The sequence below is a fragment of the Bufo gargarizans genome, chromosome 11 (assembly GCF_014858855.1).
Source record: "Bufo gargarizans isolate SCDJY-AF-19 chromosome 11, ASM1485885v1, whole genome shotgun sequence".
Classification (NCBI taxonomy): Eukaryota; Metazoa; Chordata; class Amphibia; order Anura; family Bufonidae; genus Bufo; species Bufo gargarizans.
The window spans coordinates 84,481,262-84,507,048 of record NC_058090.1 but is presented as its reverse complement, the minus strand read 5'-3'; the positions used below and the strand labels follow the sequence as shown (position 1 = coordinate 84,507,048).

The 25,787-nt window shown below is 45.8% G+C and overlaps 1 protein-coding gene across 7 annotated transcripts in view; it reads right to left on the bottom strand.

Moving 5' to 3' along the window:
- LOC122922210 (NACHT, LRR and PYD domains-containing protein 12-like) overlaps nt 1-25,787 on the bottom strand; it is a 73,548-nt gene that overhangs the window by 27,626 nt on the left and 20,135 nt on the right. For all 7 annotated transcript variants that reach the window (XR_006387109.1, XM_044272738.1, XM_044272739.1 and 4 more), the window contains exons 5-8: nt 25,544-25,609; nt 21,766-23,461; nt 5,253-5,423; nt 2,022-2,192 (exon numbers count right to left, since the gene is read on the bottom strand). Coding sequence is in view for 6 of the 7 variants with exons in the window: in XM_044272738.1 (XP_044128673.1) it covers nt 2,022-2,192; nt 5,253-5,423; nt 21,766-23,461; nt 25,544-25,609 (2,104 nt within the window). In the remaining variant the exon portion in view is untranslated. The remainder of the gene's footprint in view (nt 1-2,021; nt 2,193-5,252; nt 5,424-21,765; nt 23,462-25,543; nt 25,610-25,787) is intronic.

Here is a 25,787-nt window from a genome sequence, read left to right as displayed (position 1 = left end):
GATGCATCCATGGAAGCCATAGCTGTGGTACCCAATCTCCGGGTTGTACACCCCAACGGTGAAATAGGTGTAGGATTCGTCATGGGCAAGGCCAAGCTAACTCCAAAGCCTGCACATACTATTACAAGGCTCGAACTCTGTGCAGCCACGTTAGCTGTTGAAATTGCTGAGCCTATAAAGCACGAAACAGACTTCAACATTGACTCCTTTGACTTTTACACAGACAGCAAAATCGTGCTAGGATACATACACAATCAAAAAAGACAGTTCCATATGTATGTCGACAATCGAGTGGAACGCATTAGGAAATTCTCCATTCCCAAGAAATGGCATTATGTACCCACTGATCTTAACCCTGCCGACCTAGGCAGTCGTGCAGTACCTGCTGCTGCTTTTCTGGATACATCATGGATATCTCCACCAGTACTCTTGAATGACAAATTAATCTCAAGCCCTGTAAAGTCTACCTTTGAACTTATCCATTTGGGGTCAGATAAGGAAATCAGACCACTTGTTCCTGTTTCCTCAGACCCAAAGTCTCCAGTATTGCTAACTCTATCCACCCTTCTAACTCAAAAGATCGAAATAGCCACTACTCTTCCTCAAGACTTTGATTGTTCAAATGTTTACAAACACCAATGGAAACAGTTCTAACTTCTTGCTAATGAGTTTTGGAGCCATTGGAAGATGGAATACCTTTGCAACCTTCAAAGTCGTAGAAAATGGCAAGTCAGCAAACCCGACCTGCAAGTAGTCGGGGACATTGTTCTCTTGAAAGAAAGGGATGCTCATCGTAACAATTGGCCTATGGGTCTTATTACAAAGACTATTCCAAGTAACGACGGCAAGGTGCGGAAAGCAGAAGTTAAAGTAATGAAAGAAGGTTCTGCAAGACACTACTTCAGACCCATAAACGAGCTGGTACTGCTTCTGCCAAAACAGGAAGATGAACTTCTCCCACCGACCTGATGCAAAGAGAGGTAAGAAGGACTGGTGCATGTTGCTGCCTTCCCCTCTGAAGACAGCCCTTCAAGTCAACTTGATTAAAGGGAGGAAAGAAGGACTGGTTCATGTCGCTGCCTTCCCCTCTAAAGATGGACTCACGGATCTATCTTCCTCCTAACGCTGTCAACACTTTAAAGAGCACTTCTACAAGTATTGTAGTAATGTTTTCCTTGTTGAATTTCTGTTGTTACTTTTCGTTAGGCAGATTTTAAAGAAGAAGAAACATCTATTATTCATGGACTTATCTTAAGTTTATTATTGTTATTAGAAATCATAGATTTCGACAGGGGAGTGTGATGTTACACCTGCATGGTTTGCCTTTTTATTCTGTGTGTCCCTTCTCTCTTCCCTTCCTGCTGTGCTCTCTGTATAGTCTCCTCTCCTCTCTCCCTTGCATTCTGCCTTTACTCTTCATCTCAGACACATGTATCCTGTTAGCTGCTCACCCCATGATTGTTTGACCTATCCATTTGTTCATTGGTGTATGATCTGCACAGTTTGGATTTTGATGGTTACAGCTATCTCATCACAACTGTAAGTTACAGAGATCACACTTTCAATACTTAGACTGGAGAGGCAGAACATAAACAATAAAAAAATAAACATATTACATATTTCCACGCCTGAAAAAGTGCAAACTATTTAAATATTAAACAATATCTCCTATGCAGTGAATGCTGTAACAGAAAATAAAAAAATAAATCAAAACCGCACCATTCGCCATTTTTAGTCACCTTGTCACCCCATAAAATAGGATAGGAGAGTTCTATTATGGGCCATAAAATGCGGAATGCACACGGCTTTCTTGGTGTTTTTTTGCATGGTATCGAATGGTACAGAGTATCGCAATACTTTTTTATGGTATCGAAATTGAATCAAAATTTTGGAATCGTGACAACCCTAGTCAGCAGTTTATCTCATAAACATAACAATGGTGAGGAGCATAAAATAGTATAAAATCCATGTATAACTTGTGCCCCACATGTCTCAGTCCTGTACACATCTCTTATACTCACAGTAATGTCTCTATCCTGCAGGCCGGACTGGACAGAGCCTCCATCAAGTCACTGAAGTGAGGACCAGACAGAGGGTTACCAGACAATTCAAGTCTTTTCAGGAACTGGTTATTCCTTATTACAGATGCCAACTGGATGCAGGAAGTGCCTGGTAGACGATTACCACCCAATCTGTAAGAATAAGAAGATGAGATGTGGGTGAGGCGTCCACAGAGCGTTAGTATAAAATCTGTAGATTGTGACTGGAGAGAAAATGTCCCCGGCTGTTAGTAAAATCCATAAATGTCATCACTAGAAGCCGCCTCTTGTGTGTGGTGGATGTCAGGAATGGCGGCAGCTATATGATATGTCCATGTCCTAGAAATCCAGAACCCTGAGGAGTGTCCTCACTTTATGATATGACATAAATCAGTGATGATGGCAGAACATGAATGTACAAGAGTCATAAAGCTGGAGGAGAGCTCTCCTTCTTCCACCATCTATTGTGGCCCCGTTTCCCTCCTCACATTACTACAGGACACATGTGGCTCTGCCCTCGCTCAGTCAGTTATTTTGGGGATGAATTATTAGTAGACATTACACTACATTCAGGGTTTCTCTGGACTCTGCTGGTATTGATAATTACTTATTGATAACGAGCAGTAATAGTCTCCATTCTGAGTAAATTACAACCACCCCGGTAATAATAGCACAGGCAGAGATGAGCGCTCTACGGCGGTAAGGGCTCATGTACATATTACAGCTCTGTATAACCTGGGAGTTGCTCAGACCCATAATCCGCCCCATAGAAGCAGAGTGTCCTTCCATAGTGTCCTTCCTGTCCCTCCAGATGTCTCTCAGGACATATGACACCTCCTCCATGTGGAGGCACAATGCAGGTTCTGATGAGGTCAGTCCTAGAACACTTACCTGTGTGTTATCAGGGGAGGGGGTCACTGCTCCCATTATGTGTTATACAGCGGGGGGCAGGTATTACTGATAGCGCTGCTCTTCTCAGACATGACAGTGCTCCAGATGACGACCAAAATGTTCGCCAGTGCGAATTAGGATCATAAATGGCGACAAGACTTTATTGTTGCCATTTGTGACTAGACCGGTCACCATGCTTTGTTTTTAAGAAAAAAAATGCCTTCACCTAGCCAGGGTTGCCAACTGTCCGTAAATTTACAGTCCGCAAAACCCGGGTGTTTTCTTCTGCCGCCCGTAGCATCCAGCCGAAAAAAAACACAGCCATTAAAACCTGTTCCCCGAAATCTGAAGTCTGCACTGCGCATGCGTGCACACAGCAGTGAGATGGGGGTCAATGCTGCGCTGGAGGAAAGTGGAGAAGTGTCGGAGGTCAGGAGGAGGAGTCCCACCAACCACCAATGAAAGCACGGCTATCTCTCATAGTTTCCTGCCTGCCGTGTTACTGCGCCGCGCTGAGAACAGAGAGACTCGAGGGGAACTTGTGCTGTGTCCTGAAACACTCTGCTCGACACTAATTGTGTTTCATGAAAATGTGCTCGTGCCTGAGTTCCCACAATGATGCACAGGGAGGGGGAGGTCACAACAAACCTCATACCTCCCAATTTTTTAAAATAAGGAAGAGGGACACTGTGTGGTCACGTCTCTAACTCCACCCAAAACATAACTAAACACCTAATCCCAGCAAATCCCCTAAATGCCCCCACATAGTAATTATTCCCCCACCCCACAGTATTTATGTGAGCATTGTGCCATCACAGATTATGCCCAGATATGTGCCCCCTCACAGTAATTATGCCCAGTTATGTGCCCCCTCACAGTAATCTGCCCAGTTATGTGCCCCCTCACAGTAATTATGCCCAGTTATGTGCCCCTTCACAGTAATTATGCCCAGTTATGTGCCCCTCACAGTAATTATGCCCAGTTATGTGCCCCCTCACAGTAATTATGCCCCCCAGTTATGTGCCCCCTCACAGTAATTATGCCCCCCAGTTATGTGCCCCCTCACAGTAATTATGCCCAGTTATGTGCCACCTCAAAGAAATATGCCCAGCTGTGCTCCAAATGCTTGAGGGTTAGCATAAAGTACTTGAAGCCATGTAAGGAATTCGGGTGGGAACCTCCAGTGTCTCAGTATAGAGGACAAGTAGAGCCATGATAAGGTACCAAAAGCCTTATGAATATCTAGAGAGAGCAACAAGGCAGGGATGCCCCTAGCATTACAGGAGTGAATGAGATGCGGTATGCCTCTGATGTGGTTGTTGATCCTTCCAATCAAGGAAGATAATCGTGTATTAAGCGGGGTTGCTAGTGTCCTGGTAGAGAGTCTATATTAATAAGTGAGATGGAGTGATAATTGACTCGATCAAGGGGATCTTGATCAGGTTTGGAGATGATGGATATCACTGTCTGGAGAAATTCTTGTTGAACTGGAGTTACATTGCATTAAAACATTCTGTTAGGTAAGGACTAAGTATGGAGGAGAACGTTTTATAATATAATCCAAAAAAAAGCCATTGGGGCCTGGGCATTTCTGAATCTTAAGGGAAGCATTTTCCATTCTACCGCTATTGGGGTCATTTCAGAAGGTAATAGTGATACTGGAGAGTCTGGTGTGGGAGACTAGTCTTCTGTAAATAGGTAGCAATCTGTTCAGAAGAGGAGGTCTGTGGTTGTGAATAGAGGTGGGATAGGAAGGATTTTTTTAGGATTAATGGTTATTGTGCCTTGAATAGTGTGGAGTTTATAAAAGGGCCCGAAAGATGGGGTTGATTGAAGTGTCCTAGCTAGTGGGGTGAACGGCCTATTGTTTAGGGTATAATATTTCTGAAGGGACCATCATTCAACAGAATCGGAGAGGCAAAGATTGTACTCTGTCTGTGGGCGAGAGAGAACATGGTGGGTGTCTTTTAGAGGGGTTTGGCTTTGCCAGAACTTCACATTGGGAGACTTTTTGTTCACGTTCTCACTGCTTGAGTGTCCATTTGCAAAGTACTGTTTTATGGGAGATAGGAGGAGACTGAAGGGGCTATGATAGTAAAGTGTCCTACTAAGTGTGTTCTGATAGAGGAGAACACTTCATGGAACATTAATAGAGGGTCATTAAGAGACCAGAAATGATTGGGGGTTTAGACAAAGAGTAAACGTAGGAGAGATAAAGAGTAAATAGACATGGGGCTATTGTGCACAGTATAAAATAGAATAAACTCCATGTATAACTTGTGCCCCACATGTCTCAGTCCTGTACACATCTCTTATACTCACCGTAATGTCTCTATCCTGCAGGCCGGACTGGACAGAGCCTCCATCAAGTCACTGAAGTGAGGACCAGACAGACGGTTACGAGACAGGACAAGTATCTTCAGGGACGGGTTATTCCTTATTACAGATGCCAACTGGACGCAGGAAGTGTCTGGTAGATGATTATTACCCAATCTGTAAGAATAAGAAGATGAGATGTGGGTGAGGCGTCCACAGAGCGTTAGTATAAAACCTGTAGATTGTGACTGTGGAGAGAAAATGTCCCCGGCTGTTAGTAACATCCATAAATGTCATCACTAGAAGCCGCCTCTTGTGTGTGGTGGATGTCAGGAATGGCGGCAGCTATATGATATGTCCATGTCCTAGAAATCCAGAACCCTGAGGAATGTCCTCACTTTACAGCATGTTCACATGTGGCTAGGGTTGCCAACCGGCCGGTTACTCACCAGCCAAGCTGGTAAATAAGTGCCTCTGCCGATGCCAGTAATTTTTTTCTACCGCCAATAATAATTGCCGACATTTTCCTGTATGGACTGTTACTAAAGAATGCTTCCATTGTGGAGTGCTCATTAGTACAGCCTTAAACTCCTGCCCCTCCCCCACTTGTGTTAAAAAAAAACGTCATAATGGAGGAACACAGCTTCCAGTGCAGCGAGTGTTCACAGCGGAGCCATCAAATGGAGGAGGCGAGTTTTTTTTTTTGTACCAGCAGTTATTGGGCATTAGATCTCTCTCCGTACAGTATTAGAATGTATGGGCTCAGATAAGCCACAGTTATTACTTTGCAACGTCGCTTGACACTTGTGTAGTAACTTCGGGAATTGATTATTACTGTAAAACTGGTTTGGTTCCGAGTGGTATGATTGCGAACAGCTCGGCTCCAGTGGATTGGAGTCCGCAGTTGGGTACAGCCATCGCTATGTGAAGGTGGATCAGTCACCAGGACGCACAGTGAAATCTCCAATGAGAAGAAAAAAATCATAAAGTAACAAAAAATGTCTTTTAATGCTCCGAGCTCCAGGAGAACTTCTTATGGGGCATTTTACCTTGGTTACAGGTGATTAGAGGAACTCGTGGAGATTGTTGGTGTTTAGTTTGTGCGGCCAGGGATCTGCATACAACCGGGGCATGGTCCTCAGGGCAGGCTTTATTCTGTGATGTTGGAGAGTCTTGTGCCGGGATGGACACACGGGTCACAGATCACAATTACACTGGATGTGCAGCGACTGGACCTTAGGGGCAATGTGTGTGAGTGTTATGGTGGGCCGATGGGGGTAGTAGCATTACTCACTGTTCTGCAGCTCCCTGAGAACAGTGAGTAATACTACTGTTCCATACCCTCCTCAAATCCTGGTGGCTGGTTCTCCGCCATGACGCTAGACCCTTCCGGCTTGTTACACCGATTGACGTCCAGCACGTTTCTCCACCCATCACATAGACTCCGCCTTCTCACCAGCCCGCCCCAAAGGTACGCTTGCATAAGGGGGGCGGCGCAGACATTTGGAGACATAATGAATAGTCTATGGTGGCGCAGCAAACATTCTTTTTCCCGCTCTTGGAAAGGGACGGCACTGAATTTTCCAGCTTGTAACAGGGGATGGCACTACTTTTCACGCCAACAGCAAGGCGTTTTTCCAAAGTGATGGAGTGATGGATAAACAACATGGATGGATGTAAGTTCCAGACCTTTAATATCAATATTGCTACGAATACAGAACGCCTTGAGTTCTAGAGCCAATATAAATGTCACCGCCGGCCCTGGGAGAGATCTTAAAAGTTCAGATAGACGGAAGGCTCAGGAGTCTATCTGACAGATCTCTCTTGATTTCATTGTTGCTGACAGGTTTCCATCCCTTCTCAGATGCTGCTTATTATCTAGTTAGGAGGCTCTATATATGTTCCGCCTCTCACTTGCTACCCTGCGGCTTATATTTCCTCTGTGGAGTGCTCTGCTTGTTTGGTGGTTCTCCTGATCCAGTTGTTCTCTAGCTAAGTCCTTTTTACCCTTTTACTGTGTGTTTGTTTTGACTAGGCCCCAGAGAGACACTAACTCCTTCAGCTTGGAGGGAGCTGGTTGACTCTTTCCCTGTTCCCTAAACTGAGGGTTTAGTGCAGTGTTTCAGCAGTCTTAGGTTCCTGCGCATGTGCATTTCTACCATTGAGATTTGCACATGCTGTCAGCAGTTAGGGAGAGTATCAGGGATTGCTAGGTGGTGACCTCCCTGTTCCCTAGGTTTGGGGCCTAGTCTGCTGTTTTGCTGTGGTTTCCTTTGGTTGTCTCTCCTCCCTTATACTACCCGTGACATTATCAGCTGCTGTATACCGTTACTGTTTCCCCTGCTCTGTGTTGACATGGATCCTGTTTCGCCACTGGTGGATCGCATGCAGGGGTTGTCTTTGGAGGTAGCAGACTTCTGTGAATCTGTTAACAAAGTTTCAGGCGTCTGGCTCCATCAGCGGGGGGCAGACCTGCTCTGAACCTAAGATCGCCCTGCCGGACCGATTTGCCGGAGGAAGTGACAACTTCGTCCTGTTCAGGGAGTCCTGTAAACTTTATTTTCGCTTACGCCCTCACTCCTCTGGTGACGAGAGTCAAAAGGTGGGGATCGTTATTTCTTTATTGAAAGGTGCCGCTCAATCCTGGGACTTTTCTTTGCCGCCCAGATTCCAATCCCTCCGGTCGGTGGATGATTTTTTCAGAGCCCTAGGACGACCCAGACCGAGTTTCTCGGGCTGAATCTATGTTGCGCAGCTTTCAACAGGGAAATCGGTCTGCTGAGTCCTATTGCTCTAAATTCAGGAGGTGGGCAACTGAGTGATTTGGAGTGGAATGACCCTGCTCTCCGGAGTCAGTTCTGTCAGAGGCTATCTGAAAATTTAAAAGATGCTCTTGCACTCCATGAAAGCCCTGTTTCATTAGAAGCTGTCATGTCTCTTGCGGTACGAATTGATAGACGTCTGAGGGAAAGGTGCAAGATTCCATTCCCTCGGGACGTATTACCTGAAGCGGGGGAGGTCTCTTCTGACACTCATGGTACTGAGACACTCGAGCCCATGTTTAGAGATGAAACTATGCAATTGGGATGGGTCACTCCAGGGCTAGAAAGAGACTCTGTTTCTTTTGTGGTAAAGAGGGTCATTTTGTTAATGTTTGTCCCTATGAAAAACATCAAGGCGAAAATGGAAAAAAATAAAATAAAGGGGGAGTTACCAATAAGTTTTGTTCTCTTACTCTTGGCAGAGTTGATGGGGAATCTTATCTTTTACTGGTAGTACCCGTTTTCTCCTGCCTGCAAGGATGGCGCTGGATTCCAAAAATATTGATGTGAAGGTATTTGTGGACAGCGGGGCAGGGGTTAACCTTGTTGATTACCAGTTTGTCCTGAGGCATGGTTTTAGATCTAATGCACTGTACAAAGAGATCTCAGTGTTTGCTATTGATTCTGCTCCCCTTTCTCAAAAATCTTTGACACACATGGTGCAGGATATCCATTTAAGGGTGGGGAATTCCCATGTTGAGGGTATTTCTTGTTTTATAATGAAGGGTCTGCCGGCTCCTCTGGTGATAGGGTTGCCATGATTGACCAAATATAATCCTACCATTGATTGGCAAGCGAGACAGATCAAGAGCTGGAGTGATTACTGTATGGACAACTGTCTCGTCACATCTCTTTCTGGGATATCCACTAAGATGTTACCCCCGTTTCTCTCTGATTTTTCTGATGTGTTCTCTGAGGGTGTGGATCAGGAGTTGCCCCCTCATAGAGAATATGATTGCTCTGTCAATCTGGTATACTTGGATGGCATATTCATTTACTCGCCCGATATGGAGAGTCATCAGGATCATTTGAGACAAGTCTTGCTGATCCTCCGGGAGAATAAGTTATATGCCAAGATAGAAAAATGTGTGTTTGCTGTTTAAGAGATTCCTTTTCTGGGTTACCTTCTTTCCTCTTCGGGCTTTTGCACGGATCCCGAAAAAGTCTGTGCTGTGTTGGACTGGGAGCTGCCCAAGAATCAGAAGGTGCTTATGAGGTTTTTGGGGTTTACCAATTACTACAGAAAATTTTGCCTGAATTATTCCACTATTGTCAAACCTCTGACTGATATGACTAAGGGGTGGATTTCTCTGTCTGGTCGAAAGAGACGTTAAATGCTTTTTCCACTATAAAGGAATGTTTTTCTTCTGCTCCCAGTTTGATGCAGCCTGATGTGTCTCAGCCATTTATTGTTGAGGTTGACGCATCAGAAGTGGGAGTTGGTGCAGTTCTGTCTCCGGGTCCTTCTCCTGGCAAATGGCGCTCTTGTGCTCTTTTTTGTCGAAAAAACTCTCTTCTGCCGAGATAAATTATGATGTTGGCAATAGAGAGTTGCTGGCCATTAAGTTGGCCTTTGAGGAATGGCGTCATTGGTTAGAAGGAGCGATTCATCCTATTACTGTATTTACCAATCATAAAAATCTGGCCTGCCTGGAATCGGCTAAACGTTTGAACCCAAGGCAGGACAGATGGTCTTTGTTTTTTACCAGATTTTATTTCATTGTCACTTTTCACCCTGGTGTAAAGAATGTCAAGGTGAATGCCTTTTCGCGTAGCTTCCCTGGGGGGGGGGATACTGAGGATCATGGTCCGATTTTGGCTGATGGGGTGGTTGTATCCACCCTCTATCCTAAACTTGAGGCAGAGGTGTTGGAAGCTCAGGGAGAGACACCTGATTCCTGTGTCCCAGGGAGGTTGTTTGTTCCTTCTGAGCTTTGTCATAAGGTGTTTAAGGATACTGTCCTGGCTGGACACCCTGGGAGAAGATCCACTGTTGATTTTATTTCTTGGAGATTCTGGTGGCCGGGTTTGCGCAAGAGTGTTGAGGGCTACGTGGCAGCTTGTGAGACCTGTGCACGTGCCAAGGTGACTCATACTCGGCCTTCAGGATCTCTTCTTCCTTTGTCCATCCCATCCCGTCCCTGGCTGCACTCGTCCATGGACTTTATCACCGATTTGCTCAGTGCTTCGGGGATCACTGTGATTTTGGTGGTGGTCGATCGCTTCAGTAAGATGGCACACTTTATTCCATTTTCTGGTTTACCCAATGCCAAAACTCTGGCTCGGACATTTATTGATAACATTGTGAAATTACATGGCATTGCCTCTGATGTGGTGTCTGATAGAGGGACTCAATTAGTGTCCAGATTCTAGAAGGCTTTCTGTACTCACCTAGGGATTCATTTGTACTTCTCTTCGGCTTTTCACCCTCAGTCGAACGGACAAACTGAACAGACTAACCAGAATCTGGAGACATATTTGAAGTGTTTTGTCGCTGAGAATCAGGAGGAGTGGTCCTCATTTTTGCCTTTGGCTGAATTTACTTTGAATAACCGTCGTCAGGAGTCCACTGATAAGTCAAAATTTTTTGGTGCATATGGGTTTCACCCGCAGTTTGGTACGTTCTCTGAGAATAGTTTCTCTGGTATACCTGATGAGGAGAGATTTGCTTCTTCCTTGTGATCTATCTGGCGGAAGATTCAAATCAATAAAAAAAAAAAAGAAGGGAGATAGGTATAAACATATGGCTGACAAGAAACGTGTGTCTGGTCCGGACCTGAATGTGCGTGATTTGATGTGGTTGTTCACTAAAAACATTAAGTTGAAAGTGCCATCCTGGAAGTTAGTTCCAAGATTTATTGGTCCATACAAGATCTCTGCCATTGTTAATCCGGTTTCTTTTCGCCTTGAACTTCCGCAGGCTTGGAAGATTCATAATGTCTTCCACAAATGACTGTTAAAGAGTTATGTGGAACCTGCTATACCATCTTCCTTGCCACCTCCACCTGTCATGGTTGACGGGAGTCTGGAGTTTCAAATTTCCAGAATTATTGATTCTCATGTCCTTCGGGTTCCCTTCAGTACCTCGTTCATTGGAAAGGTTACGGTCCAGAGGAGAGAATGTGGTCCCAGCGAATGATGAGAATGCCAGTCAGCTTCTCAGTGCCTTTTACAGAGCCCACCCTAATAAACTTGGTACTGTAGAAGAGGGGGTACTGTCACCGCCAGCCTTGGGAGAGATCTTAGAAGGTCAGATAGACTGAAGGCTCAGGAGTCTATATGACAGATCTCTCTTGTTTTTATTGTTGCTGACAGGTTTCCACCCCTTCTCAGATGCTGCTCATCATCTAGTTAGGAGGCTCTATATATGTTCCGCCTCTCACTTGTTATCCTGCGGCTGATATTTCCTCTGTGGAGTGGTCTGCTTGTTTGGTGGTTCTCCTGATCCAGGTGCTTCTCTAGCTAAGTCTTTTTTACCCTTTTACTGTGTGTTTGTTTTGACTAGGCCCCAGAGAGACACTAACTCCTCCAGCTTGGAAGGAGCTGGTTGTCTCTTTCCCTGTTGCCTAAACTGAGGGTTTGGTGCAGTGTTTCAGCAGTCTTAGGTTCCCGTGCATGTGCATTTCTACTTAGTCAAACTCTCCGCCAGATCAGCGGCCCTGTCTAACTCTGCCAGAAGGTCGGTTTGGCTAAGGTCCTGGTCTGGGGACAACAACTCTAAAAACATGCTATGTAGTATTCCCTGCGAGGGGGGACAGGCTCTTCGGGTCAGTACTAGATGACATCTTAGACAAGGCATCTGATAGAAAGGTTTCCCGTCAGAATCCAGACTCTCAGCATTGCCGCTCCTTTCGTATCCAAAGAAGGGGCAGGCCTGACCAGAAAAAGAAAGAGAGCTCAGGCTCCTGGCAGCCCTCAAGGGGCAGAGGGAGGGGGTTCCTATTTAACCCCGACAAGTCCACCAAGCAGCCAAATCAATGAGGCGAGGGACCCAGTGGGGGGGGGGGGGGGGGGGAGACTAAAAAGATTCCTTTTAGCCTGGGAAGGGATTTCAAAATACCCTTGGATTCTAGATGCAATACGTCATGGTTGCAGAATAGAATTCTCTTCCCTCCCTCCAGAAAGGTTCCTATTAAACAGAAAATTAAAAGAAGAAAGGCAGTTGCTTCTAGAATCGGTGATTCAGACTCTACTGTTCAAACAGGCTGTTGTTCCAGTACCACCGGATCAGAAAGGGAGAGGGTTCTACTCACCAGTCTTAGTAAAAAAAAAAAAACGGCTCTTACAGGGTCATCATAAACCTGAGAGATCTCAACAAACATGTCACATACAAAAAAATTCTAAATGGAAGCGGTCAGATCAACAATCTATCTGTTATTTCAGGACTGTTTTATGATAACTCTAGATTTGGCGGATGCCTATTATCATGTTCCCATTCACAGAGATCATCAGAAGTGCGGAACATCTTGTATTTTTTGCTCAAATGTAAAAAAAAGCAGAGAATTTTTTCCCCCCACAATAAGGCCTCTTGTACATCGTCTTATTATCTTTTGTCATTTCCCGTCAAAAAATTACTTGCTGGTTGAATAAAAGTGACTTTAAGTCAAAATTTGCCAGGGGTATGAATAATTATGGGCAGCACTGTAAGTGACATTATGGACACTGGCGGAGGACAACTTGGTCCAATTGGGTGTCACCAAGCCCCCAGCGGTGCTGAAAACCCATGTCCACGGGAGCACACAGCATCATAGATTACAATGATGTGCACTTCCGGCCGGCCACGGGGCTATTGTACCGCATTCATAAGATCATATGAGTGTGGGACAATAGTACCGCGGGCAGCCCGATGTGCACAGCATCATTGTATGATGCTGTGTGCTCCCGTGCGGACAATCAATGACGCTCACGGACCGTATGTCTCGGAGGGCATACGGTCGTGTGCAAGAGGCCTCTCAAACTTTGTGGCTACTTTGAAGGGCTTCAGCACCTGACAGGCACCTCAGATGAGCTACCTGACCTCGCAGCAACATATGCATCCTGCTGCTGAGGCGGACCAGTGCATGACAAAATCGTTCACGGCTTTCTGCTGCTCGTACAGGCGCTCGAGCATGTGCAGTGTTGAATGTAGGGCTGCAGTAAACGAATATTTTTGTAATCGAGTATTCTATCGATTATATTTCTCGATTCATCGAGTAATCTAATAAGAAAAAGCTACTTAAAATAACGTACGTAATTAGGTATGTATAAAGTTATTGGTTTGAAGGGGTTAATAACTTTATACATGCCTAATGCCAAGGTGCTTCCATTAACCCCTCCAAACCAATAACTTTATACATGCCCATTGGGTTTGGAGGGGTTAATGGAAGCACCTTGGCATTAGGCATGTATAAAGTTATTGGTTTGAAGAGGTTAATGAAAGCACCTTGGAGGTGCCTTCATTAACCCCTCTCTAAACCAATAACTTTATACATGCCAAGGTGGTGCCTGCAGCCTCCATTAACCACTCTCTTTCCATCTGCCTCCCCCCAGCCTCTGATCTGCCTGCCCCCAGCCTCTGATCTGCCTGCCCCCAGCCTCTGATCTGCCTGCCCCCAGCCTCTGATCTGCCTGCCCCAGCCTCTGATCTGCCTGCCCCCAGCCTCTGATCTGCCTGCCCCCAGCCTCTGATCTGCCTCCCCCCAGCCTCTGATCTGCCTCCCCCCAGCCTCTGATCTGCCTGCCCCCAGCCTCTGATCTGCCCCCTCTGGTAACGCAACCCCCCCCTCCCCAGTATTAATCATTGGTGGCAGTGGCCACAGGGTCCCCCTCCTCCCCCCCATCATTGGTGGCAGTGTCAGTTCCGATCGGAGCCCCAGCAGTGTAATGCTGGGGCTCCGATCGGTTACCATGGCAGCCAGGAGTCATGCTACTGAAGTCCTGGCTGCCATGGTATGTTAGTGAGCAGAGAGCAACGCATTATACTCACGTGCGCTGTGGCCGCCGGTCGCTCCTTCTCATAGGTCTGTGCGGCGCATTGCTAATGCTGTAAGCATTAGCAATCCGCCGCACAGACAGAAGAAGGAGCGACCGGCGGCCACAGCGCACGTGAGTATAATGCGTTGCTCTCTGCTCACTAACATACCATGGCAGCCAGGACTTCAGTAGCGTCCTGGCTGCCATGGTAACCGATCGGAGCCCCAGCATTACACTGCTGGGGCTTTGATCGGAACTGACACTGCCACCAATGATGGGGGGGAGGAGGGGGACCCTGTGGGATATGGCCGGCACATTCATTGGTGGCGCAGTGGCCACAGTCCCTCCCCTCCTCCTCCTCCTACTCTGTCCTCATTGGTCTTCAGCGGCAGCCGCGCACAGTGGGGAGGGAGGGACTCCCTCCTCCTCCCTCCTCCCTCCGCTGTGCCGGCCGGCTCAGTCCTGCCTCTCTGGCCTCCGGAGGACACGGAAGCGGTGAGTGAGACGCTTAATTTCACTCCCGCTCCGTGATCACGTGATGTAAACAATTACTCGATGCAGGGAAACTGCATCGATGAATTTTTTGACTCGATTTAATCGAGTTATTCGAATAATCGTTTCAGCCCTAGTTGAATGCCACCGAGTTGGCACATTGCAGATTAAGTTCTGTAGCAGCAGGCCAGTTTGACACTGCAAGTCCAGGACAGCGTTCCTTGTCAGGTAAGAATAGCTGAAATGCTTGGAGAGTCTCCTCGACGATGCCAGCACCTTGAGGAAGTCATTGTAATAATTTTAAAAGCGTTGCACGAGTAGGTTGATTATGTGCTCCATTCAGGGAGCATATGTTATTTGCCCCAGATTCAGGGAGGTCAGGATATTGCACCCATTGTCGCTGACGACCAGTGCATTTTCTTCTTCAGGTTGTTTTTGTTTCTATGCCACATCGATAATAAGTTTACCCTCTGGGGCCCCCAGTGGCTGAGGTATCGGGCTGGCATCAAACCTGCAACCTGCCAGTGTTGGACAAAACGCAGCTGCTAAATAACGGTCCCTAGTCATGCCTTGGATAAGACAGACAAATCCCTGCGGGCCCAGGAGATAGTTCTGCCTATCCCTCTCTTGGGGTTCCGCCAAACCCTCAGGTCACCAACCGCCCACTTCTCCTCCGCAAGAAAAACAGGCAAAATTCTGTTCCCAGGGCCCCCAGTGACCCAGGTATCGGGTTGGTACCAAAGGCACGACCCGCTGGGATTGTCCAAATCGCAGCTGCTAAAGAATGGTCCCCAGTCATCCCTTGGATAAAGATGAGACAAATCCCACCGCAGCCCGCTGGCCCAGGAGATAGTTCTAACTGCCCCTCTCTTTGGGTTGCGCCAAAAAGTTTCAGGTCACCAACTTCCCATTTACCCACTTCGGGAAATATGAGAAAAATGACATAGTACTAATGTTTAAACATGGTCAAATGTTTCACCATTTATACTAAAGCCATTTAAAATGTTCATCGGATTTAGGGAGCAAATCCATTCTCATACCAGTTCTCTGGTTCTCCTCGTGGGCACACTAGGGGACACCTGAAGGGGACTGAGAAAAACCTGGAGCGGAACGCTATGTGCATGGTGCCCTGAGCCGCATTGGCATCGCACCCGCCCACAGCTGGAGACCCAACAGTCCGCTAAGCTCCGCAGGAGCACCATTTTGCAGGGATGCTCCTGGCACAATGCCCCCCACTGCAGCCTCCCTAACTCTCCCCAGCATCCGCCTGGCTTCTGCCCCACCCATTGAAAGTAAGCAGCGGCCGGCCAGCAGCTGGGGAGCAACGCTGGGAGCAAATCTCAGCACCCTGATACAGCAATCAGTTCTTGTCCAGCACACAATTGTCTTCAGAGTCCTCTCCCTCCCCTGCATTTGGACTGCCACTGTTGCTGCCCTCAAGGCCAATACTGTGGCTACGGGTGCCACTACTACCACCAACACACATATGCCTGGGGTCTGCAGCCATCCAATCCACAGTCTCATCCTCTTTTTTCTCAATGATAATGATGTGCCTTTCCAAAGACAGCAGAGACAACTGCAGCCTACTACTACTACTTCTGGCCATATAGCTGGTGCTGCTACTACCCACACTCTGGCTCTTGGTCTTTCACTTGGAACCTTGCGAAGCCCTGACATTTTGGGCCTAAATGTACACAGTCACACAAAGCATGGAACGGTTTGCAAATCTGCTTTCTGGAAATTAAAGACAGGGAAGTGCAATCCTTTCCTTTCCACAAACACACTGAAGACACTGCTACCGACAGTTGGCTATGGAAATTCTGCAGCATCGGCGCCACTAACAGATTTGTGACCAATGTCGTTTGCTTGTTAAAAAATTCTGATAAAAAAAAATGTCTCCAGTGTCTGGAGAATAAACAGCACGGCTGTTGGCCTAGTATGTCATCTGCCAATACCCTGCCTCTTATAAGACAAAAAAACTATTAAATTAACTATGTGGAGATGCCCTGACACTGAGTTTGGACTAGTATGTCAGGTGTTTTCACTGAAAACCATATTACTTACCGGCAATTTCCTTTTCATAAATCTTCCATGACGGCATACCACGAGAGATGACCCACCTCCAACCAGGTAGGGACAGGAAGAATACATTTGACGCTCCTCCGCCTCCTCCTCAGTGTCTTTCAGAACCGACAGCCTAGAGAGTCTTTTCCTCTTTTTTTTTCTTACACCAACACATACCTCCACCTATATATAATCCCATATATATACAGACGTGGACAAAATTGTTGGTACCCTTTGGTCAATGAAAGAAAAAGTCACAATGGTCACAGAAATAACTTTAATCTGACAAAAGTAATAATAAATTAAAATTCTATAAATGTTAACCAATGAAAGTCAGACATTGTTTTTCAACCATGCTTCAACAGAATTATGTAAAAAAATAAACTCATGAAACAGGCATGGACAAAAATGATGGTACCCCTAGAAAACACAGAACATAATGTGACCAAAGGGACATGTTAATTCAAGGTGTGTCCACTAATTAGCATCACAGGTGTCTACAACCTTGTAATCAGCCATTGGGCCTATATATATGGCTCCAGGTAATCACTGTGTTGTTTGGTGATATGGTGTGTACCACACTCGACATGGACCAGAGGAAGCAAAGGAAAGAGCTGTCTCAAGAGATCAGAAAGAAAATTATAGACAAGCATGTTAAAGGTAAAGGCTATAAGACCATCTCCAAGCAACTAGATGTTCCTGTGAGTACAGTTGCACATATTATTCATAAGTTTAAGATCCATGGGACTGTAGCCAACCTCCCTGGACGTGGCCGCAGGAGGAAAATTGATGACAAATCTAAGAGACGGATAATCCGAATGGTAACAAAAGAGCCTAGAAAGACTTCTAAAGAGATTCAAGGTGAACTTCATGCTCAAGGAACATCAGTGTCAGATCGCACCATCCGTCGTTGTTTGAGCCAAAGTGGACTACATGGGAGACGACCAAGGAGGACACCATTGTTGAAAACGAATCATAAAAAAGCAAGACTGGAATATGCCAAACTACATGTTGACAAGCCACAAAGCTTCTGGGAGAATGTCCTGTGGACAGATGAGACAAAAATCGAAGTTTTTGCCAAGGCACATCAGCTGTATGTTCACAGACGAAAAAATGAAGCATATCAAGAAAAGAACACTGTCCCTACTGTGAAACATGGAGGAGGCTCTGTTATGTTCTGGGGCTGCTTTGCTGCGTCTGGCACAGGGTGTCTTGAATCTGTGCAGGGTACAATGAAATCTCAAGACTATCAAGGAATTCTAGAGAGAAATGTACTAGCCAGTGTCAGAAAGCTTGGTCTCAGTCGCAGGTCATGGGTCTTGCAACAGGACAATGACCCAAAACACACCGCTAAAAACACCCAAGAATGGCTAAGAGGAAAAAATTGGACTATTCTAAAGTGGCCTTCTATGAGCCCTGACCTCAATCCTATTGAGCATCTTTGGAAGGAGCTGAAACATGCAGTCTGGAAAAGGCACCCTTCAAACCGGACACAACTGGAGCAGTTTGCTCATGAGGAGTGGGCCAAAATACCTGCTGAGAGGTGCAGATGTCTCATTGACAGTTACAGGAAGCGTTTGATTGCAGTGATTGCCTCAAAAGGTTGCGCAACAAAATATTAAGTTAGGGGTACCATCATTTTTGTCCATGCCTGTTTCATGAGTTTATTTTTTTACATAATTCTGTTGAAGCATGGTTGAAAAACAATGTCTGACTTTCATTGGTTAACATTTATAGAATTTTAATTTATTATTACTTTTGTCAGATTAAAGTTATTTCTGTGACCATTGTGACTTTTTCTTTCATTGACCAAAGGGTACCAACAATTTTGTCCACGTCTGTATATATTTTGACCATGCTGCAGCCCTACAGATTTGCTCTAATGATGCGTTTGCTTTCTCAGCCCAGGATGTTGAGACTGATCTCGTAGAGTGGGCTGTCAGAGACTTTGGTGGAGGTTTAAGGAACTATAAGAATCAGATATAGCCATCTTTATCCATCTGGAGAAGGAATTCTTCGTGGCCTTGTGACCTTTACGCGCCCTATGCAAGAACAAGATGGCCCTATGCATGTCCAGTTTGTTAAATCTTTCCTCCTCTTTCGTTTTCGGATCTGCACAAAATGACGGAACAATAATTTCCTCCTGTCTGTGGAAATTAATGACGGCCGCTGGAACCCACATTCTCTCCTCTGGACCATAACCTTTCCAGTGAACAAGATACTGGAGGGATCTACGGAGAATTTAGGAGTCCACTAGCTTGGCGATCTGAAATTCCAGATTGCCGTCCACCATGACAGGAGGGGGTGGCAGGGAGGACAGTTCAGCAGGTTCGACATATCTCTTAAGTAATAATTTGGAAAACATTATGAATCTTTAAAGCCTGCGGAAGGTCAAGACGAAAGGCTACCGGGTTGATAATGGCAGAGATCTTATACGGACCAATAAACCTTGGGCCCAACTTCCACAAAGGTACTTTCAACATAATGTTTCTTGTGGACAGCCACACAGAATCACCCACTCTCAGGTCCGGACCACTCATACGTCTCTTGTCAGCCATTTGTCTGTCTTATCTTGTCAGCCATTCGTTTATACTTCTTGCCTGTCTTTTCAAGACTATTTTGAATTTTCCGCCAAATAGATGATAAAGAAGAGGAAAATCTTTCCTCTTCAGGAACACCAGAAGTCACAGAACCAGAAAATGTGCCAAGTTGCGGATGGCACCCATATGCCCCCAAAAACAGTGACTCCTGTCTATGGGTATTTATGACGAACTCAGCCAAAGACAGAAAAGAAGACCACTCCTCCTAATTCTCGGAGACAAAACATCTCAGATAAGTCTCCAGATTCTGGTTAGTACGCTCTGTCTGTCCATTCGACTGAGGGTGAAAGGCCGACGAAAAGGACAATTGTACCCCCAAGCGAGTGCAGAACGCCTTCCAGAATCTGGAAACAAAGAGTCCCCCTATCAGACACCACATCAGAAGGAATACCATGTAGTTTCACAATGTTGTCAACAAACACTTGTGCGAGAGTTTAAGCATTAGGTAGTCCTGGTAATGCTATAAACTGCGACATCTTACTGAAACGATCAACAACCACCAGAATCACAGTTTTTCCTGAATAATTCAGCAAATCTGTGATAAAGTCCATGGACAAGTGAGTCCACGGTCTGGACAACGGAAGTAGAGATCCTGAAGGCCGCTTATGTGTCACCTTAGCACGCGCACAGGTACTACAGGCTGACACATAGCCTTCCACATATTTATGCAACCCCGGTCACCAGAATCTACGCGAGATGAGATCGACCGTAGATATACGCTCAGGGTGCCATCTAATAACTGTACAGTGATGTTCCTCGAACACCTTGTGCCGTAATTTAGAAGGGACAAACAGCTTCCCCGAAGAACAAGAATCCAGTGCATCTCCCTGGGCCTCCAACACCTCTGCCTCAAGGTCGGGATATAAGGCGGAAATTACTACCCCCCTCAGACAAGATGGGACAAGGATCTTCTGAATCCCCCCCCCCCCCAAAACAGAAAGCGACGTGCTAAGACAGTTGTCTATGCAAACATCACTCCAATCGATGATAGGGTTATGCGTGGTTATCCACGGCAAACCCAGCACCAGAGGAGCAGGCAGACTCTCCAGCACATAACACTAAATAGATTCTTGATGAGAATCTCCCACCTTTAGGCAAATGTCCTGCACCATTTGTGACAAACACTTTTGTGAGAGTGGGCACTGAAATATTTTTGTCCAATGAGCATGAAGACAAATCATGCATACGGATGAACTGGCCATCCACTAGATTAACCCCTGCCCCACTGTCAATAAATACTTCAATTGCCACAGTTTTGGAGTCTAGCGCCACCTGGGCAGGCGAAATCGGGTACTAGCGGTAAATGAAAAAAGTACACTCTCAGAATCCCCACCCACACTACCAAGAGTGACTAAACACATTAGACTTTTTCTTTCTTTCTTTTTCACCTTGACGTTTAACAAAATAACATGTGTCAACAAAATATCCCCCATTAACACAGAAAAAGCAGTCTTTTCTTAACCCTCGAGTTCTTATCACCAGGTCCAGGAGTGACCTCTCCCAACTGCATAGGCTCATCACTGGGCATGAACTCAAAGATCTCTCCCCCCAAAAGTATCAGAAGAGGCCGCTATCTTATATGATAATACGTCCTGAGACTGAGGAACCTTAGATCTTTCCCTAAGGCGTCTATCAAGACGTACAGCAAGGGATATAGCCGCCTCCAGTGATTCGGGATATAAATATCAACCGCATGGATAGAACTGTGAGACCAAACTATATAGGGAATGCAGTAATGATTACAAGCTGCACATGACCAGAGGTGTGGTCATTACCAAACAACACTGAAAATCAAGAGACTGTCAGTTAACCCCACGTGCAGCCAGCCTCCCAGATCTTCTAACCTCTGACATGGGAGATACCGTGACAGCAGTTCATCTCTCATGATATGCCGTCATGGAGGATGAAAGGGAAAATATAAAATGCTACATGGATGGTAACCCCCCCCCCCCCCCTCCCCCATATGTATTTCTGTTAAAATGGGAGCTGATTTTGTGGTTTGCAGAAGCAGCAGTTCTACTAGGAGGCACAGTCAGCCTCATCTCCTCACTGCTCACTCCCTGGCTGACAGCTTTCCCTGCCTGTCCCATTTCTACACAAACAAATCTTCTTTGTAATTCTATCCCTTCCCTTCACTGTCACTGGCAGTAGTATATAAGCTTGATTGTGACTTTTCACTGTCCCTGACTCTCTGATTGCTTTTTGGCAGACACTAACACCCAACCACCCTCATTTACAGCCACACATACAATGATTTTCTGCCTGCCTGCTGCAGCACTGATTGGCTCTCAGGCCAACAGACAGCCTGGATGAGCCAATCAGAGCAAACCCCCCCCCCCCCTCTTCCTATCAGGCTCATGTGAGCTGCCGTCTTTCTTCCTAGTGCTTTTTCCCGCTGACGTGCAGTAAAATGCCGCTATGTGCTGTTTTCCTGGATTTGTCAGAAACTAACCTGAGAAAGTTTGGGTTTGTCTGTCGGCCAAAATTTTTCAACGTTCATAACAAACCGGTCAGCTCATTTCTAATACATACAATAAATCTGTCAGATCCTGAATACTACAGAAAGATTAAATATAATTAGCATTTTACCTCAGATCCTGCAGGTTATGTAACGCTGGAGCAAGTCTTTCTAATCCTTCATTGTCTAAGGAACATCCATATAGATAGAGTTTTTCTATATTTGTGCAGGTGTCCAGAATAAATGCCAACACTGCGCAGTCTAGAACCGACATCCGAACACCAGAAAAGTCAAGACGTCTGTGTGATTGTAACGATTCCAGCACCAGAGCCTTATTCCGCGATTCATACAGATAGAAAAATGTACTGAGAAGTCGCTTTTTGTCCTCACTTTCCATCAGCCTCTGTTCTTCTAGATTGAAGTCCTTCAGCCAAGTGATGACATCTATAGACGTCCGAGTTGTTTGTCTGTCCAAGTATCCAGTTAGCATTGACCTGGTGGAGCCGTCTGATAGACCACACAGGAAACGGAGGAACATCTCACCTCGTCCATCAGGATAGGATTTGGCATCTATTAGTGATTTCTGTAACTTCTCAGGAGAATAATCCACATAATGCACCAAGGCAGAGAGGAATTCCTGAACAGTGAGATGTAAGAAGGAATAGGACACAGGTTCCTCCGATTCCATCAGAAAACTCGATAAGAGCTTTGACTTTTTGTCCACATGGAAACAATCAAGATCTCGTTCATCAAAGATAAGCCTGTGATTCACGACTCCATGTTCTGCCATCCATCCGATGGACTGCAGGATCTTCTGAGCGTCACTTTTGTCCAGGCTGTGATTGGACAGGATGTTGGCGACAAATATCGCAAAGAGCTGAGTGACAGTTTTGGGTAATAATGACACCGGCTGATCACTACTTGTTGGCTGGAAGCTCCTGGATAATACTGTACAGATGATCCAGCAGTAGGACGGGAGGTAACAGAACGTGTACAGGGTGTCATTCTGCTTCACATAATTAAAAGCCGTTTCCGCCAGGTCAGGGTCGGGGAAGAAGTTTTGAAAGTACATCCGTCGTTCTTCCGGTAAAAACCCAGTGATTTCTACTATTCTCTGGAAAACTCTACAATCAATTGATGCCAGTCTGGTTGGGCGACTGGTCATTAGGACAGAACAACCATCAAGAAGAGACTTTCTCACCAAACTAACCACAATCTGACCACAAGGTTCGAGCTGTGTAGGATTAGAGCACAAGTGACGTGATGAGAAATCAATGTTATGAAAACTTTCATCTAAACCATCAAATATGAAGAGAAGTTTTTCTGGTTCTTGTAAGATGTTACTAAGCTGCTCCTCCAGATATGGGTACTGATGAAGGATTAGAGAGTCCAGACTAACTTTATCCAGTCTGTTAAGTTCTCGGAATTTAAAGAAAAAGACAAAGGAGAATCTTTGATAGAGATCCCCCTTCACCCAGTCATAGACAACCTTCTGCATCAGTGTGGTCTTCCCTACACCAGGCACTCCGCTCACCATTACCATACGTGGCACTTGTTCGGATCGGTGGCACCAGCGGAACAGTTTTTTGGGGGAAATGCATAGTAATTCATTATGTTTTCTCTTTAAGTGTTCCTCATGTTTTACCCCGGTCTCTATGAGCTCATTCTCAGAGCGTTCTCTGAAGTGATCAGTGGAGACAATGATGAGGTTGACATAACGTGTACAGAATGGAAAACTCTGCTCTCGCTGGTCACATCTTGGAGGTTTGTTCTCTAGAAGTTTCTCAGTTCTTTCATGTAAATGTTTCTTGTGCCGGATCTGGAATTCTATAGGAAATAAGAAAATAAAAGGTGAAGATTAGAAGCTGAAACAGAACTAAATATCTAGATGAAGAAATGGCAGATATCTGTACATTGCTGAATTTTCCAGCTCCTCTTGGCCACATGACTTCTCTAGACACATTGGAGCGGATTTACTAATAGTGTCTAAAAGTAAGACAGTGTGAACTAAGACCAGACAGTCTGACACTGCTCCAGATTTATCACACAGACTGACACTGGATGATACATCTGGATAATAACTTTACACAAGACCAAGGGCACCTCAAACCAGGGAGACCCCAAACCAGGGTTTGCCACGAGGGGGGACAAAGGGTGCTCTATTCACGGTGCACGGTTCAATGAGTACCAGGAAGGATCATAGCCACCGTGAGCACTAGTACCACCATCACACACATATTCTCACCTTCTGCCCGGGCCACCGCTGCATGTTACTAACTAGAATACTAGGTGTGGTGGTGCTGTACGGTGTAATGTACATGAAATGCAGGCAGCATGTCATAGAGCAGGAGGAGCTGAGCAGATTGGTGTATAGTTTATGGAAAAAGATCCAGTAAAACTTGTACTTTATTTATTAAAAGCAGCACTGTCATCATGATCAACCCTACTAAACCAGAGTGCCTGGTAGGGTTGATCATTCCGATACAAATTATATTTTTTAGGTATTAATAATGCATAGAAATCATTACTTTAAGAAATATGCTAATTACTTAGCTGGAACACGGAGGGGTGTGCTGTAGCGTTATAAGCACCCCTGTTGCGCTGAACACTGCACCCTGACATTTCACTGATAGAGGAAGACACCTTATCTTTCCCTGTCTTCAGCACCTGAGTACTACCTCCAAATGTCTGCACCTGTACTACAGCTGTGCTGCTGCTTACCGAGCATTTCATATCCATACCGCACAGGAGCCGATTACCTCATTTAACCTAGAAGCGATCCTCCTCTGTCTCTGTAGCCAGGGACACCTCTACTTCCGCGTTCAATTATGTCATCAGCACCTGCACTGGTCAGCAAGCAGCAGCAGAGCTATAGCAGAAGTGCAGACTTTTGGAGAGTTAATCATGCTGACAGGGTCGCTTTAAAATTATGCTCATTCAGGGCTGCGAAGTCAAAGGGTTGGTTCAATCAGTGATTAACAGTTTTCTTTCCATAAGGAGGAGGTCCAATCAGTGACCGACAGCCTTCCCTCTATGAGGAGGAGGTCCAATCAGTGACTGACAGCCTTCCCTCTATGAGGAGGAGGTCCTATCAGTGACTGACAGCCTTCCCTCTATGAGGAGGAGGTCCTATCAGTGACTGACAGCCTTCCCTCTATGAGGAGGAGGTCCTATCAGTGACTGACTGCCTTCCCTCTATGAGGAGGAGGTCCTATCAGTGACTGACAGCCTTCACTCTATGAAGAGGAGGTCCTATCAGTGACTGACATCCTTCCCTCTATGAGGAGGAGGTCCTATCAGTGACTGACAGCCTTCCCTCTATGAGGAGGAAGTCCTATCAGTGACTGACAGCCTTCCCTCTATGAGGAGGTCCCATCAGTGACTGACAACCTTCCCTCTATGAGGAGGAGGTCCTATCAGTGACTGACAGCCTTCCCTCTATGAGGAGGTGGTCCTATCAGGGACTGACAGCCTTTCCTCTATGAGGAGGAGGTCCTATCAGTGACTGACAGCCTTCCCTCTATGAGGAGGAGGTCCTATCAGTGACTGACAGCCTTCCCTCTATGAGGAGGAGGTCCTATCAGTGACTGACAGCCTTCCCTCTATGAGGAGGAGGTCCTATCAGGGACTGACAGCCTTCCCTCTATGAGGAGGAGGTCCTATCAGTGACTGACAACCTTCCCTCTATGAGGGGGAGGTCCTATCAGGGACTGACAGCCTTCCCTCTATGAGGAGGAGGTTATACAAGTTATACTGAATCGTCACAGAAAACTATATATGAATCTTCTCCGCTCCTCCTGCTCTATAACAGCCCGCTGCAGTCCAAACACCATGTTCTATGTGACCGGTGTAATGTAATATAAACTTTGAGCAGTTTTATTATAATAGGTCTATATAAATCTCACTAACCTTTGAGTTGTGGGGACAGTTGGTGTCCATGTGCATCCAGCAGGATTTGCTCCACCAGAGTGTCACCTAATAAGAAATGATACAGACGTCATCAGTGCTGGATGTAGACATATAATGTACAGGAAATATCACATTATACAGGGACCGGACGAGGTCTAATGGTCCTAAATGTACAGCTGTGACAGTGTCCATGTCCCATACACTGTGCTAGTCACTGTGTATGGTCACATTGTGGTGGTCATTG